The sequence below is a fragment of the Strigops habroptila genome, chromosome Z (genome assembly GCF_004027225.2).
Source record: "Strigops habroptila isolate Jane chromosome Z, bStrHab1.2.pri, whole genome shotgun sequence".
Classification (NCBI taxonomy): domain Eukaryota; kingdom Metazoa; phylum Chordata; class Aves; order Psittaciformes; family Psittacidae; genus Strigops; species Strigops habroptila.
In genome coordinates this window covers 89,401,285-89,417,634 of record NC_044302.2, presented here as the reverse complement: position 1 = coordinate 89,417,634, position 16,350 = coordinate 89,401,285, and the positions used below count along the sequence as shown (strand labels likewise).

The 16,350-nt window shown below is 39.0% G+C and overlaps 1 protein-coding gene across 7 annotated transcripts in view; it reads left to right on the top strand.

Annotated features, from left to right (window-relative positions):
• Positions 1 to 16,350, top strand: part of RAI14 (retinoic acid induced 14) — an 85,301-nt gene that overhangs the window by 49,562 nt on the left and 19,389 nt on the right. For all 7 annotated transcript variants that reach the window (XM_030469671.1, XM_030469674.2, XM_030469673.1 and 4 more), the window contains exon 3: positions 1,174 to 1,304. In XM_030469671.1, the coding sequence (XP_030325531.1) occupies positions 1,174 to 1,304 (131 nt within the window). The remainder of the gene's footprint in view (positions 1 to 1,173; positions 1,305 to 16,350) is intronic.

Below are 16,350 nucleotides of genomic sequence, written 5' to 3'. Positions count from 1 at the left end.
AAATCTTTTGTTCAGCTGGGGGCAAAAAAGTCTGTGTAGAGCATCAGGAGAAAGTGGGACTGTAAGTTCAGTATTTCTCAAGGAGTGTAATAATATGAGTTTAGTCATTCTGAAAGTTTTGTAGAAACCGAAGGCTAATGAATCGTTAGTCATACTGAACATGAGCTGACTGATATCAAAGAGAAAGCCATAGTCTGTTAAAGATAACTCCCCTGCCTGTAGCAGGGTGCTAACACTAAATCTAAATGCAGCTATTTATTGCACCAGATTGCTTTCTTCCTGAAGACTGGGTCCAGACTAGGAGGCATGGATGCAACTTAGATTCGTTTTCCAGAGCTTGTTTTGCTGTGACCACATGGGATACAGATGGTTAACTGTCCTCTGTTTTCTTAGTCTCTTGTTAGATCCAGCTTGGAGGTCTGGTAGAGGAAGTAGGCCATGTCCTGAGAGTTCATAGGGGGAATCATCACTTTAGGAAGTAGCGTCCTTTTCCCTGATTCAATTGATGAGAAGGATCAAAAAGACTTTGTGGGTTGAGATTGGAAGGAGCTAAATGTAGGGTGGTCATCTTTTCTTTCAGCAGCACTAAAAATGTGCCATCTATCTGAGTGGTTGGTTTGTTTGTTTTAAAGACAAACGTGGGGGATAGAAGCTCAGTAAAGCTAGTTACAGTCTGCAAAGGGCAGTTTCTTAACCTGTTACTCTCTACAAAGTGTGAGCTGGGAAAAGCCTTAAATATTCAAAGTTTTGGCTGGCCTTGTGTTGTTAGGGTGGGGTGTGAATCAACTGAGGCACCTCATCCACATTATGTATGTGATGAAGGTCTGGTGGGGCCAGTGTAGCTCCAAAATAGAAACCAGGACAAGATAAACAAATAACTTTTTAAAGTACAGTAAGAACAAATGGATTATTTTATTTTTTTTTCCTGCACTACTCTTCTACAGAGTTTCCATGTTAGAGATCATCTTCAGTGATCACTTAGGCCCTGGCTTGAACCATTAAGTGCTTGGGAACCTGTGCTGCAGGGATTGCAAATTACTTCTGTACGGTTTTCTCTGTGCTATTTCTTTGGGTTGGGCTTTTGCTTCAGCTTTGAATGGTGATAAATTCTGGAGAGCTTGGACACAGTGCTGGTACTAATAATATTTCTCCTCTCTTTTTCTTTTACTCCAGACCAATGAGTGGAATAAGAATGACGATCGGCTGCTGCAGGCAGTGGAGAATGGCGATCCTGAGAAAGTGGCTTCATTGCTGGGTAAAAAGGGAGCCAGTGCCACCAAACAAGATAGTGAGGGCAAAACTGCGTAAGTCCAACTTAAGCATGTGATTTAAGCACAAGGGGGGGAAAAAGCAGCTTTGTATGTGTATGCCACCGCCATGAATCAAGAACCAGTGACCATCCTAAAAATGAAGTTTTCTTTTTCATCTGAAGACAGTACATTCTGGAAAGCTCTTTGTGATAGTCTGTAATTCTACATTTAAAATGCCATTTCAGAAACACAAACCTGTTGAGGTAACTTGAAGATGGATTGCTGGGTAGATTGGAGCCATTTTAGGACAGGGTATTTTGGAACTTGGTATTGTTATGGCACCCTGCAGACTGCACACTCCAAAAGGCGTTAATCTTTGGGGCTATTTTTTCCCATGGACATTGGTTTAATGGCATAGAAATTAAGATAAATCTTCTTTCTAAGGGGTTATTTTGAACTGAATGGTGACTGAGTTTTAAAGTCTTGCAGATGCTAATGATTCGTGCAACTCTCCCTTGTTCTGATTATAGTTTGGCAATGAAAGTCTTGTATGAACGAGATTCCTCTTGTAGTCTCAATACATTTCATATATTCTGTTTTCTTCCTCTATTCTTCTTTTTGTTCTCCTGTGAACATTCTGAATTGTGGAAGATGAAAGATTCCAGGAAGAAAATTACAGCCAAAAGATTGCTATCCTTAAACTTCCATTCTTATGGCATGAAAAGATGATTAAATGGATAAATGAGAAATAGGCATCCCATGACAGAACCAAAGCTTTCATAAAATGCTGGATAGGTGGGAAGAAAGGAAAACATTTTCTAGTCTTGGGAGAGGCAGCACAAGGTACTTTATACCAAATTATAAGTTCTAACAAATTACCTCTGGGTTACATTTATTGAGTCACACTCCGCTTCTTGCTTGGTCTGTTTTAGTTTCCTGCAGCTGCTGTGTTTCTTTTCTGCATCTGAGGAAACTAAATGATGGCCATGACTCAAAATGACCTGCACTTTCTTACCAGAGAAGTCCAAGACCTCTAATGATTTCAAGTGGGCTTTTTTCACACTTTAATATGTTTTTAATTTTAAAAAGTTTCATACACATGCTTTCCTTTTGAAAATAATCAAAGCATGACTTCCATTGAATCTTCTGAATTAAAGCTATGATAGCATCTCGTGTTTTTACAGTCAACATAATTTCAGAGTTAGATTCTTAAGCTGCACTGCATCTAGTGTAACACCTAGTTTTCACAATTCCTAAATAATTTGATACTACGAATTTTTCTAGGGAACCAACTAAGACTGAAATGATCAGTGAGTAGATACAAGCCTCAACTCTTAAGAGACAGGATTGTTGTAACTGTAGGGATCTGGTGCAGTGATTTTCCGCTTCACAGAGATGCACTACAAAATTCCCCTTTTTCTTTTCAATTGCAACTACAAAGAAGTCAGTCACTATATATTAATGATGCTGTTACTAATAATGATAATTGCTTGGAACAAATGTGAATTAATGCTATGAAGATTTCTGCTTCTGCTTGTTTTGTGTGCTCATCTAATTGTCACTTTTTTAGTTATTTCTGTGTAGTGGTTTAAAAGACTTAAGAGAGAACAAAGAAAAATAGTATTGCTGTAATACAGAAACACAGCATGTCAACTCTCATTCTGTTTCCAATGCTTTAGGAAACTTCGCAGAATTGCTCAGGTTATTTCTGTCTTCTGTTTTGAAAGATAAAGGCTGACAGGTGTAGAAACAATGACAGGGATCTAGAGAGGCAGAGCTGCCAAAGGGCATCATGACCCAGAAACATTATCCAGTATGGCTTATTAATAATGGGCAGTGTCTTGTTTGCATTTTTCCCAGTTCAGAGTATTTTTTTAGTGTGTGCAGAACGAATTAGAGCCATCATTTCTATAGAGGTAGGCTTCTTTCTCCTGCACAGAATGCAGTGCTTCATTCCTGCACAGTGATGAATGATGCCAGGGCTTAGTTCCTGCACAGTTATGGGTACCTAACATAGCTGGTTTGCCCTATCTCAGAAGCTCTGCTTCAAGGTGTGGACCCTGCTGCAGCCCACCACTGAGGTCTGTTAGTGTCCCACAGAAGCATGGTGCTAGTTTGTCAGCTACCTCATCTGGAACATGGGAGACTCTCATGCTGGGAAATGGCAATCCAGAGAGGTTTTTTTGGGACAACTGGCCACCATCATGCTCAGATTTCACTGTTTACAGTTTAGAAAGTGGTTTGCAGTGCCATGTGGGAAGGGAGCTCTTTGGATGAGTGGTCTATTGATCCCTGTGAGTATATATTGATGCATTTGTTTACATAATTAGACTGAAGGTGACTAACCAGAACATCAGGATGGATTCAGTTATATAACAACACGCATAATGAGATTAAAGACTTTGGAATGCACTTGAAAGCTAAAAAAGGAGAAATAATTACATGTTGCAGTGCAGGTTTGTTAGGTCTGTCATTCTCTGTTCTCTTTAAGGTTTCTTTTAAAGTCTTTCTCATTCGTTTTGTAAATAATCCTACAAACAAAATTCTTGATGCTGCCCAGATATTTATCTGAAGTATAGTAATACATTACATTATTTTAAACAGAAGATGGAGGTGACTCTAATTTTTCATGTGTGCTCCAGCTCTGGCTTGGTTTTGGACATAACTATCTAAATTTCACCTGTGTCCTCATTTGCCTTTGTCCTATACATCATTTTCTTCGTGGCTTGCCCACAAACAATAAAATAAAAGTGCTTAAATTAATGAGCATCTTCATTTAAATTTACCAGTGAATTTCTTAAAGGTGATATTTACAGATTTTCATAAGGCAGTTTAAGTGTCCAGCAGCACCTCTTAAAGAAAAGTATTTTAAAAATATAGCAGAGTAGTTAAATGAGTTTTTTAAGACTTGCCTGACTTTCCATACCACCACCCTGCCTCTGACTCAGTCCTTTCTATAAACAATAAATCAATTTTAAGGCCATGAAGCAAATCCACCTTTGGCATAAGCTGACAGCCCCATTGTTGCTCCCACTTACACAGCACAGACTATTGCCAAGCACACTTGTAAAAGAACCTATCTGGAAATCTGACTCTGCCATTGTAGTCTTATTCTGCCAGATAGGGATTTTTTGTCCAGCTTCCTTAAACAACAAAACAGTACTTTCCAGTTTGGAATTTGATCATTTAAATCCCACTTAAACTAACAAAAAAGCGTTTTCAAAGACAGCCTTTTCAGGAGGGCACAGTGTTAATTCATGTACTGCACTTTTCACAAGAGCAAGTGATCAAATGTGCTGTTATTTAAAGAAGCTGCTGCTATTACTGTGGGGAAGGGGGAAAGGGACAGAATTTTGGAAGGCTTCACAATGTATAAATGGCAGCACTTCCTTGTCCTAAAGTTATTTTGTCTGTGTGCCAGTCCATCACTGCCATGTTGGCATGTTTCTGCAAGGTACTGAACTAGAATTGAATGCTTATGGCTATTAAATGAAAAAATAATAGGTCTCTGTAAATTTTTTTTAACTGCACTTGAATCAGCTGTTGTTTCATAAAATGAGTCTGACAATGGTACAAAAAAGCTTTAGAAATCTCCACAAATTCACTCTGTAAGGACTCATTCACTATTGTCAATAGTAGTTAGTAGAAATGATATATTTTCATTTGAACCAGAATGTTCATGCCTTGGAGGCTGAACTGAAAATCCCAATCCTTTATATTTATCATGTGCATAGTATTCATTTTTCTTCTCTCTTTTGGATCTTATTGTATAAAGAGGTGTGGTGAGTGGCATGAAATGTATCACTGTTCAAAAGGTAAATCAGGTTTTAATTACGTTTGCGAGATCCTTTCTTGTATGTAATAATATTTATCTTAAAGGAAGCTACTGGAAGAATACAGATTTACTACAGTCATTATACTGTTTTAGTTGAGAAAGAAAACCACAGAAAGTGGTTTAGACAGCTGATTTTCAAAATTGAGAAGTCCGATGAGCCTATGAAATGGAAGAGTAATTGTATTATCCTCCCTTTCTTGGCTAGAAATTGCTATAAATCCTCTAGGAGGCAGGGGGCTTTGAGCTAGATGATCTTTAAGGTCCCTTCCAACCCAAACCATTCTCTGATTCTATGATTATTTTCTTGTGCGTGTGTTGAGGGTCCTCTGTGTAACACTATGCTCTAGAAGATGTTTCTTTTGTACAGAAACTGTGTCATCTCTTAAAATTGCCTTAACACTTAAGTAAAAAAGCATGCTAGCTTTTCTTCTAGTCTTTTGAAAATTGGACCAGTGTGGGAGGTGCAAGAAAGGTCTAGAGCTTCAGGATTGTCATCTCTCCAGGAATGGAGTTCACCGGTGTTCCAGTGACCTGATATGACCCCTGACAAAATATTTTATAATTTACTTTTATCAGAATATTTAACTTATGATGGTCCAGATGGTCACAATAATGTCTAGGTTTCAGAGCATGGACAAAATAAGGAATACCACAGTGATCTCCACCTGTGTTTTATCTCTAGCCAACAGATGGCTGAAATCTGGTTCTTATTCCAAAATTTCTTGTAAAGTTTATTTCCGTGGAGGTTTGGGTGTAAAAGCTTTTGTCTCTCCAAAAGTTTATTGAAGTTCTTTTCAGGTTCACATCCTGATTGTTCCTTATTGTTCTCCCTCTCCCCTGCAGCACTGTTAAGAATATAATTCAATTAAGATGTTGATATTAAGTTCCCTGAAAAACTGATTTCTGCTTTAGACTAACACTAAGAAACATTAATTAAACATCTGGGTATGGTTGGGCAAAGCTGTGCTCTGTCAGAATACTAAATTGGGCTAATTAACTTTCCGTTCCTTTCAGTATAAGACGATTGTTAGTGTATAGTGCAAGGACTTGCTCTTATCTCCATAACGGAGGAGTAGTACTTAACTTTGATTTTATAATTTGGTGATACATGAAAAAATCCACATTTCATACAAACGTTACTGTCATTATCAGCTTTTTAGTTGTTAGCTATTCTTTAGATAGGACTTGAAATCAACAACATTCAGGTTCTATCATATGCATTTTTAAAGCAATTTTTTAGAAGACATTTTAGTATTTTTATATCTTGATGTTATTAAAACAAGATAAATGAACAGGCCATCTTCTGAAGAGACAGAAATTAATGCTTTTAAATTTGATTTCAATTATGAAGATCCTGGACTTCACTTCTGAATAACTAATGTTTTTTACTTTCTCTCATTAGTGATTTCCTATATTGTAAACCAAACAAATGCCACTTATTCAAAGAACAAATTCCCTATTTCATATAAAGTTCTTTGAGCACTGAAAAACATCTCAATGGGTTTTGCATCTTACATGCACAGGACTTCTTGCGGATGATAGCTAGAGTTCGAAGGGGAAACAATCAGTCTGTAATTTCTTCTAGGAGCCAGCTTGTATCTTTCTTTTCATACAGGCTGATAGGATGGCCATTCTGAGTTATGGCCATTCTGAACTATTGCGTTTCATTATCAATTAGTATGCCTGCTGTCTCAGAAGAAAGCAAGTAATCTTCCGAAGGGCCCCTGTACACATGTTTGGATAGCCTGTGAGCCTCCTGTTCCACTCCTGCTCACGGGTAGGATCAGCCAAACCTGTAACGCAGCATTAGGCAGCCTCTGGAATTCCCTGTAAAGCAGCTCCATTTGCAGGGTTGCCAAATACCCAGATTTCACCAGACCTGGCCAGGTTTCAAGAAGTTTGTCAGTTGCTTGGATCAGAGCATAGCCTAGATGGTTGGAAGTCTGTACGCCTGGCTTGAAACAGCTGCAGCTTGGCTGACGTGGAGGCAGAGCCCAGCGCCCCACTTCCGCATAAGGAACGCTGTGGCTGGCAGGGGAGCACTGGGAAGCGTGCCTCTCGTGTCAGGCCAGAACCAGGCTCTCTAAGGCTGGAGGGGACAGGGCTAAAGCTGCAGTTAGATTTATATCTACGTAATGGGCTGCAGTTGTTTTACATGTTTTTCAAAGACTTAGGCAACCAAATGAGCTATGTGTGTATGTTTTAATTACACAAACTGGCTGCTACTGGATTACAAATGTACTCTGATCTAGAAAGGCAAAGGGAACAGACAGCCAAGACAGAGCAGTGTGCAAATGTTTGATTTATTTCTTTTTTTGTTAGCTTCAGAATGGGGTCTCAGGCAGTAGAATATGCTGGTGGCTGCTTGTTTATTGGGTTTATATATCACTGCATTTTCTGCTGCCTGCTTTACAGGTGCATGCTGTGTTAGCGAAGTACTAACTGGAAAATGTAGGAAAGCTCTGAAGTTGCCTTTTCCTGCACATGTCTGTCTTGCAATCCATACTCTTCAGAAATGTGGAATCTTAAAAGCTTTAATAGTAGAGTTATTCTGAAATGCAAAATAAAAATATATTGCCATAATCATTTAAGGAGTTTATAAAAACTGATGTTAATAGGCCACCTTAACCAAGTGGTCTCTGAAGAATGTGTTACTACTAACTTCATTACTGTAAGTACATATTATTGCACTTGGTTTGCAACTCCCCTATGAAGTCAGAGAAGTTCACTTTATACAGTTTAATAAAAAAAATAAATCCAACTAGTTCTGTTGCTTCAGATCTGAAGAGGTCTTAAGTATTATAAGTGTAAAAGGCACAGAAATTTCAAACACAGCACATAACCCTGAGCTATCCTTTGTCGACATCCCTCATGTTGCGTAAGGATATCCATGCTCTGAGGTTCTTGGAGCACTATACACAGTTCTTGAGCCTTGCTGGATTTTCATGCAATAAAAATATTTTCTTTAGATTAAATTTTACTCAGTTATTCTCAGCCTTTCCAGCCTTTTCCTGGCCTCTTGTTATGCTAACATGGTTTGGGATTTCCTTGCTTTCCTTAGACTTTTGATGCACTAAGGTGGTTACTAGCTTTTGCTGGCCAGCAATACCAAGTTGGAGGATGAAAGTCAAAGGAGATGCTAGTCATTGCTCTCAGTTGAGCTTAATTTTAACTCTGAACTCTATTCTGGCCTTGCAAGAAAACACAGCAGAAAGCTAGCTGGTTTTACCTAACTTGGGAAGGAAGTTATGTTGATCTGGGCACATCCATGGCAATCTCAGGGATTTCACCCTATCCTAAACAGATGTTTTGCCAGAAGGCATATATATTGAGAAGCTAACTGCATCCTTGTAGGCTTTCAATGTGGGATATGTGTTTAAAGAAACTATCAGAAGGAATCTTCCCTACCCGTCTGCTTTAGAGGCACAGGTGACACTGCTCTCATTTCTAGACCATTTAAGCTTTTTGAGACTTTACTGTTTGTTGTACTTTTTCTGTTTTCCTACCCTACAACACCAAAAATAAAAGTAGCATTTCAAAATTTCAGGCTTTTCTGTCAACAACTTTCAGAGTGCCCTGAAGCTTTTGCTTGGCAGAATCTCTGTTGCAGTTTGCTGACGTTAGTTCTGAGGGACTTTAAAAATGGACACGCTGCAGGAAACTTCGTGTGATAATCTAAATTGTGAGCACTTATGTTTACGATTAATGGTACATGGAAGAATAGTCTGTATGTTTCAGACTTGAAGTGGGAGTTTGTGTTAGTGTGGTAATAGAGTTTGCCAAAGAAAACTCTGTGTGAAAATGGAACTGCTGGAACACAACCTGAGAATGAAAAATATAAAGCTTCTGGGGATCCCAGAAATCTCTCTGAAGAGCAGCTGGGTGGATATTTTTGCTGAGTTTGAAGGCTAAAATCAGGAGTCTGTAGCTTGCCAGCTCCTGTGTTGCATGATGCAATTGCTTCTTTTCTATTAAGAAAACAGCCATTCAGCAGGCTTGCTTTTTATTAATGTCTTATACCTCGAGGTGTGTATGAGTGAAACAAGATTTCTTACACTACAAGGCAAAGCTGGAAACTATATGAAAACTGGGGGGTTTGGATGGGGTTTGGGTTGGTGGTTTTTTGGGGTTTTTTTTGTTTGTTTTGGTTTGTTTTGGTTTGGTTGTTTATTTGTTTTAAAGCTGTTCCAGATACATGCTAACACAGAAGTGGCATGTAGGGTTTTTGCCAGAGGGTTTTGTTTGTATCAGGAGAGGACAGATGCCATCTCATGTTTGAATGGAAGACAGGAGAGACACAGGCTGTGTGCATCACTTCATTTTGCAGTGGATGGTGGTAAGGGGGAGACAGGAGAAAAATCTCTCACAGCTGATAATAAATCTATACTTACCTATGTAAACTTCTTAAAATCTTAACCTGTCTGCACTCCAGAAGATGATACTAGCAACTCATTAATTGAATGTCTTAAAACTCAGAATACTTAATTTTCTTCGTTTGTAATGGTGCCAACTCTAGCTTGAAAACAAAATGTATTTCCTGCAACTGTTTTTCCTAAGATGATTTTTGCACTCTTGTGGCTGCATCCCTGTCTGTGACAGGATCACGACACAGACTGCCACCACTTAATGAAAAGCCACATCTCTTAGATTTACTCTTAGGAGGAGATTAAATGGGTGCAGTGCAAAGGTATGGCTTTTATTTGTTTAAAAAATAATAAAATCCTAAAGAAATAGTAATTATTGATAGCGGTACCTGTAGATGTCTGATATTCCCTTTAAGGCAGTCTGATTTGCCAAACATCTGAATGGTTCCTCCATAATTAAGTGGCTGGCTGTTCCTAAGACATATATTGTCTCGAATGAGTAACTGTCTGTTGATAATGTAGTCAAGGAAAGATAAAGATTCTGTTTTCCCTTTCACGGGGAAACATTCATGATTTAATCTTGGTTTTTAGGTTTAAGGTGAAATTCTGTGTTCTGTTACTTCCTTTGCACTGATGGGGTGCAAGCTCCTGTGACTGTGTGATGAAACAGTGGAAGGCAGCTTTAGTTTTCAGCTGGTTTTCTTCCCTTTACCTTTCTTCCCTTTCTTAGCCTTTCTTCCCTCACCAGCCACACAGATACCTACCTACATGTGCTGGTGCAAGGAAGAAGCAGACTCGCACATGTGCTGCTCATAGGAGCATAATCCTTGCTGAGTTACTTAGCTGCTTTGCTGAGAGCCCTGTCTGGGTTGGCAGAGGAAGGCAGAGAACACCTTCAGTTTCAGGACCATTACGGGACTTTCCCAATCTTTAAATCTGAAGGTGATAATTTTTGTATTAGATTCAGGATGAGTCAAAAATTTGTTGTATTTAAAAGGCTTACTTTTGTCATTGTGGGTTTTGTTTTGGTTTTTTTTTTTTTCCCCCTGATAAAATCTCAAACCATTCACAGAAAAATAAACTGTATTCTTTTCTAATTACTGATCATCGTGCTACATGCGAAAGGAGACCACACTGGACTTCCTCCTGAAGGCACTTCCTTCATGCACAGAGTATGCTCTAGTGGTACCCACGGCTCTTTCTCCTCCAGCTCAGGTCTCGGGCACTCTATCACTTCTGCCACGCAGCCTGTGGTGGAAAACAATCAAAAGCCAGGTATCATATAATGTATTTATTTTTGCTGTTGTTACTGAAGTAGGAATTGAGGCTTTTAGGGATAATAGACACTGTAAGCTACGTTCTGCCTCTAAAATGTGTCAAAGATCAAGTCAGCACAGAAAATCAGCCAGGTTATCAGTGGGTCTCTTTCTGACTGACATAGCTGGTGTACTGCTTGCCTGTCTGATCTGGTAGCAGTGAAGCTTGAATATCTTCAATTTCTATATATTTTTAGTCAACATTATGAAGACTTCAAGCAGATCTGTATCTTTATCAGTCTTGTTTGTTTGTGTAAAGGTATCGGTCACTCAGGAAACTATAAATCATCGAACTGTTTGCAGACAAGTCAGAATTTTTAAAAGTCAACAAAGAGTCGACATGCATTAGAAAATTAAGAAGAATGATCTGCCTTGGGGAGGGATGTTTTTACTCAAAATAAACGTTCACAATGAGTGTATGTGAGTTCATAGTGTATTTCAAACATTCTTGCACTTGAAATATTTTCAGAGCACTCAGATTAAAATGGCAGAGAACAATAGTATTATATACTTGCATGTAAGTTTGACTTCGTTCCATGCTTGTCATAATAGAAAATAGCAAATATAATATTCACTTACCCTCCATAATTCAACCATGTTCTTTATTTGCTTTGGATTTTGGTAAGTAATGTGTCAAACTACTTTCAGGCCCTAGAGAAAATCTGCGTTACAGAGAATGCTAATTCTGCCCTGAAAAAAACCTCTGGAGCATGACCTTGTCAAACAGAGATGGAGCCCCCTGATTGAGTGTAATTTTTCAGCTCTTTTTGTTTTTCTTTTCACAGATGAAAATTTCCTACTTTAAAGGTTACTGTCTTAAATTAAGACTTTATATTTATTTTTTAATTTTATTTTATCATGTTCCACTCCTCTTTGTGGCATTTTCCCTTGATATATGGACCACCCAGTTGCTCTAAGACAGCTGTCAAAATAATATTCAGTAAGAGGATCATGCTCAGTTTTGCAGGATGTAGCTGTGCAAAAGATTAAGCAGAGAACCTAGATATGGCAGACCCATGTCTTACTGCTAACACCACCTTAGGCAGAGCTCAGTTGGCTCCATTTTTACAAGTCTGATCTCTAAATGTAAATTAATTCTTTTCTACCTGTGGTGAAATGATTTGTAAAGAAATGTTTTATGTGAGCTGAGTAGTAAAAATTACAGCCCTTTTCTATTTGAGTTAGACTGTCTGGCACTTAAATGAATTCTGGAAACACTCATTCTCGGCCTTTTAGCAAAGACCAGCTTTATCTGAACTCATGTTCTCTCTCTGTCAGACACCGATTGAAGAAGTCCATTCCCTTGCTAGCTTGCCTTCATAAGCAAAACATGGAAAAGTTCCTTTTCCCTGAATAAAGGATGGGATTGTTTAGGGCAGTTGTAGGTGCTTCACCAGTTGATATCTGCTATCTGTAACAAATCTGCTGCTTAAAACAAGCTCAGGAATGTCATACACAACTGTCCACTCTGTTCAGTCACCAGGCATTCATAAAAAGCATCTCTCAGTGCATTTGAAAATGTTATTTGATTAAAATTTCTGGTCAGGAAATTTTAGGTCCTAACGGGACTTTGAGTCTTGTAATTGTTCTCCAGTTGACCCTGGATCTGATGAAATTTTGCAATGTGTTCCTGCATTGCAATGTGTTCCTGCAACTCTCAAGGCCTGTTTACTCCAACTGGGCCTTGCATTTCTCCCAGAGGACACAATTTTTTACTTTACCTTGTTAAGGACTGAGTAATTACGAGACCTGTACGTTCCCAGTAGGAAAACCAGTGTCAACCAACTGATCTTCATCAGCTGCTGCAGTGGTGGGTCTCAAATGCTACTTGCTTCATTTCTAGATCCAATGAAAAAAACACTGGGAAGGGTGGCTATCTCTCTCCTTCACTGAAAGGTCTGGAGTCAATAATAAAAGACCATCCTGTCCCTCATGAAGAATAGAAATGTTATACAGCAGTAAAAGAAATCTATCTCAAATCAGTTCAGGCTGGGGTGTCAAGATGTGGTACAGGCTCTGAGTGTTGGTACAGGCTTACCTATTGTAAAGGGAAAATGAACTATGTTGTAGTTGGATTTTAGGCTGAATGAGAGTCTAACCCTCAGCGTGGCCCTTGCTCCAAATCAAGCCTTACATGTTTGTTTTTGTTTGCCTAAGTCATTGCACAACCAGGAAGTGGGAGGAAAAGTTGTTTGCTTTCATATCAAAGAAAGTTTATTCATGAAAGATGCAAGTAAAATGCACCACTGCTTAAGGCTTCCAGATGGTGAGAACGCCAGTGGTCGGAAACCTGCAGCTTTTGCCTCAAATAGTTTAGCAAAGTTTGTGGCATGTGAAGAATTACTCTGTACTGAAATGAATGCCTATAGACTTCTTTGTTTCAAGAGCTTCCCTTGCTACACACTCTCCCTCACTATCTAATACTAACGTGTTTCAGTTTTGGTTTTTTGGTAGTTTGTTTTTTAAAAAGTTTAAAAAACAAACAAAAAAACCCAAAACAAAAACAAACCCAAAACCAAACACACACACACAAGAAAACCTAAACAGTGGGGCACTTAAGTTTAAAATTGGTTAGAATTGCTCCTCAAGGGGAAGTTTTTGCCCAGCAGTCTGTCATACTCTGACTTAAATATGACTGTAATAGGTTCATGCCAGTCTGGAGTCATTCTCCTCTCTCTCTGGAGCAGGGCTGATTTCCTTGTAAGCCAGTTCAGTTTACTAGACCAGCAGCTAACTAACCATGTCCCCCATTCCCCTCCCAATTGCTTTTACATTACTAAGAGAAAACATTTCACTACAGGGGTATGCAAGGGATAGTAGCAGTACAAGCCTGTAGGGAGGGGACACGGAAAGAATTGGGAAAGTGATTGGGAGGGAGCTGTAGCAGACCAATGCTACTTGGCTTAGGTCACTGTATAAATGACTTAAGAGTTAGACCTTACCACCCACTCTTTTCACAAGACTCTCCACATAGCTTCTATATTTTTGCTCTCACCAGATCTTTACATCCTTCATACATGTTCTCTCATCTTTCACACCACTTGTACTACTTACAGATGACGTTTCTTTCATCCCATCAATTTGGGAGAAACGATATTTTTAATCATTTCTTACTCAAAAATATTTTTGGCCACATGAAACAAAGCATCTGCATGTGTGATGACTTGATGAGAACTGGCATGGGAATTCTTTGCATTGGTGGGACTGATGTGGTGTTTGTAGGTGCGTAGCCTGAAAGGGGTTAAGTTTTTCTTCTCTCTTTGATACTGTCTTTGCCATTTGATTTTACCTAAATAAAACTTCTTTTGCTCTTGTGTATTAATGTTGCATTTGACACCATTGTACACAGTCTGTCTATAAAACATCAGTGTACCAGATTTAGCCCAGTTATTAATATTCACGTGTTTGTTATTCTTATGAATATTGTCCAGTGTAAGTGAGCTGAGTGCATGCTTCACAGCCTTCCCAGTATATAAGTGACTTCAGGCATATTATGTATCTACACAAATGTATCTGAACATGTTTCTGTATTTGCTGGTATGTTTTGCTGGCTAAATCAGAGGTGTTGGAATTTGTCAGGCTCCTTCCCCCAGCCATTTTCCCAGAGGCTGAGAAACATCTTCTAAAGAAGAATATTTACACAGTCATTGGTCTCCAAGTACATGAAGTTTTGATTTTGAGTGACTAGAGAACAGCCAGCAGCAGTACTTTTTATGCGCTTGGAAGTGTTAACTCTTCAGTTTGTTTATAGCAATACTAAGCATGAGGATGAGCACACAGGATATTTTTATATCTGCAGAGAATGGTTCAAAACTGAAGTGCTGTCTGTCTGCCATTTGCAATGAGCAGTCAGTGTGGAAGGACTCCATGTAGGAAGTGGGGTAGTTGCTGTACTGGATAGAAGATTCTGTTCCAGGAGCACTCCTGTTTTGATTAGTTCTACACCCTTTCCCAGACCTTGTCTGTAGGTCTTTTTCTCTGTTGAGTTTTCAAGAAGGCTGCAAAGAAGTCTATGGCTTAGAGAAGCACAGAGTTGCAGTTCACATACTATGTGCCAGAAATATCTGTTGAATTCCTGCCTGTTACTACCAGTTTCCCTGGTTATCACGCTGAACTTTCAGTGTTAGTTTTTACATTTAGAGGAAGGTGTTGTTCAAAATGTAAACTCTTAAATACAGTGGTTGGTGTGGCTACATGATTTCTGACTTTCCCTTTAGGTTCCAGGGGAAAATCCCTGTAACACAGGGGTGCATGATGTTAAAAATGAATGTCTCCTTTAAAAGATATTAGAAAACATTTCTGGAATGCTGGCTCTTTCAGTTTGGGCCTTTTGAAGGTCCAAAATGTTCACATGCAATTTCATAGTAGTTGAAAGTGTTTTTGTCTTGAATTTATTTTTCACCTTGCTTCCACTGGAAAACAGCTCTGTATACCATGCTGATATTAGTAGGACTCAAAGGGAAGCAGTATGTCTGCCAGTATTGTGCCTATATCTTGAGACTCAGCAGTGTTGACATGATATGCATCAGGAGGATATAAATTTATTTGTTTTCAGAAGCTTTTCCTTCATTTTTGCTTCCCAGCAAACTTAAGTCAGCAGCATGTGTATAGGACTGCTTCTGTGAATCTTGAAGTGCCAAGAATGTGTCAAACATGAACCTTCAATTGTGAAAAGGCTTGAATTCAGTATAACTTCTTTGGTTTTTTCCGTAATTATATCTTTGGTAATTCATGCTGTTGAATACATCCTGCCATGGTATGGTTGGTAACCTCTGCAATTTCCTGCTGTTCAAACAAGCAGGTGCTTGAGGTGAAAAGCAACACCAAAAGTTGAAAAAATACAAATATCCAGTAGCTTTGATTTTTCCAAGTTTAAAATTGGTTAAGGTTTTGGTTAAAGACTTGGTTAAGTCACAAGCACTAAGGTTTGGGTTTTTTTTTTCCCCCTTTACACAGAAGAAAGATGAGCTCTGGAAAGGACATTGCAGAAGCACAACTTGATATAGTTTAATTTAGGAGCTCAGTCCCCTTTTAGAGGAACTAGATTTTGTCCACTGAAATGGGGAAACCGGGACTGAGTAGAATGACTAGAGCAAAGTCAATCATTGCGAATGTTTTCATCATTAATGCCCAAGCCAAGGTGTTCTGTGGGGATATATTACACCACTAGGGACATTAGTTTAGAAATTGTGTGGGACTAGATGCACGTAAGTCCATGGGTTAATGAGAAAACAGCCTGTGTAGAATCAGAATTGTTTAGGTTGGAAAAAGCCTTCAAGATCATCAAGTCCAACCATAAAACCAACACTGACAAGTCCACCACTAAACCACGTCCCTAAGTGCCATATCTGCATGTCTCTTAAATACTTCCAGGGATGGTGACTCCACCACTTCCCTGGGCAGCCTGTTCTAATGCTTAACATCCATGAAGAAATGTTTCCTAATATCCAATCTAAACCTTCCCTGGTGCAACTTGAGGCCAGTTCCTCTTGCCCTATCACTTGTTACTGGGGAGAAGAGACAAACCCCCAACTCACTACAACTTCCTTCCAGGTAGTTGTAGAGAGCAATAAGGTCCCCCCTGA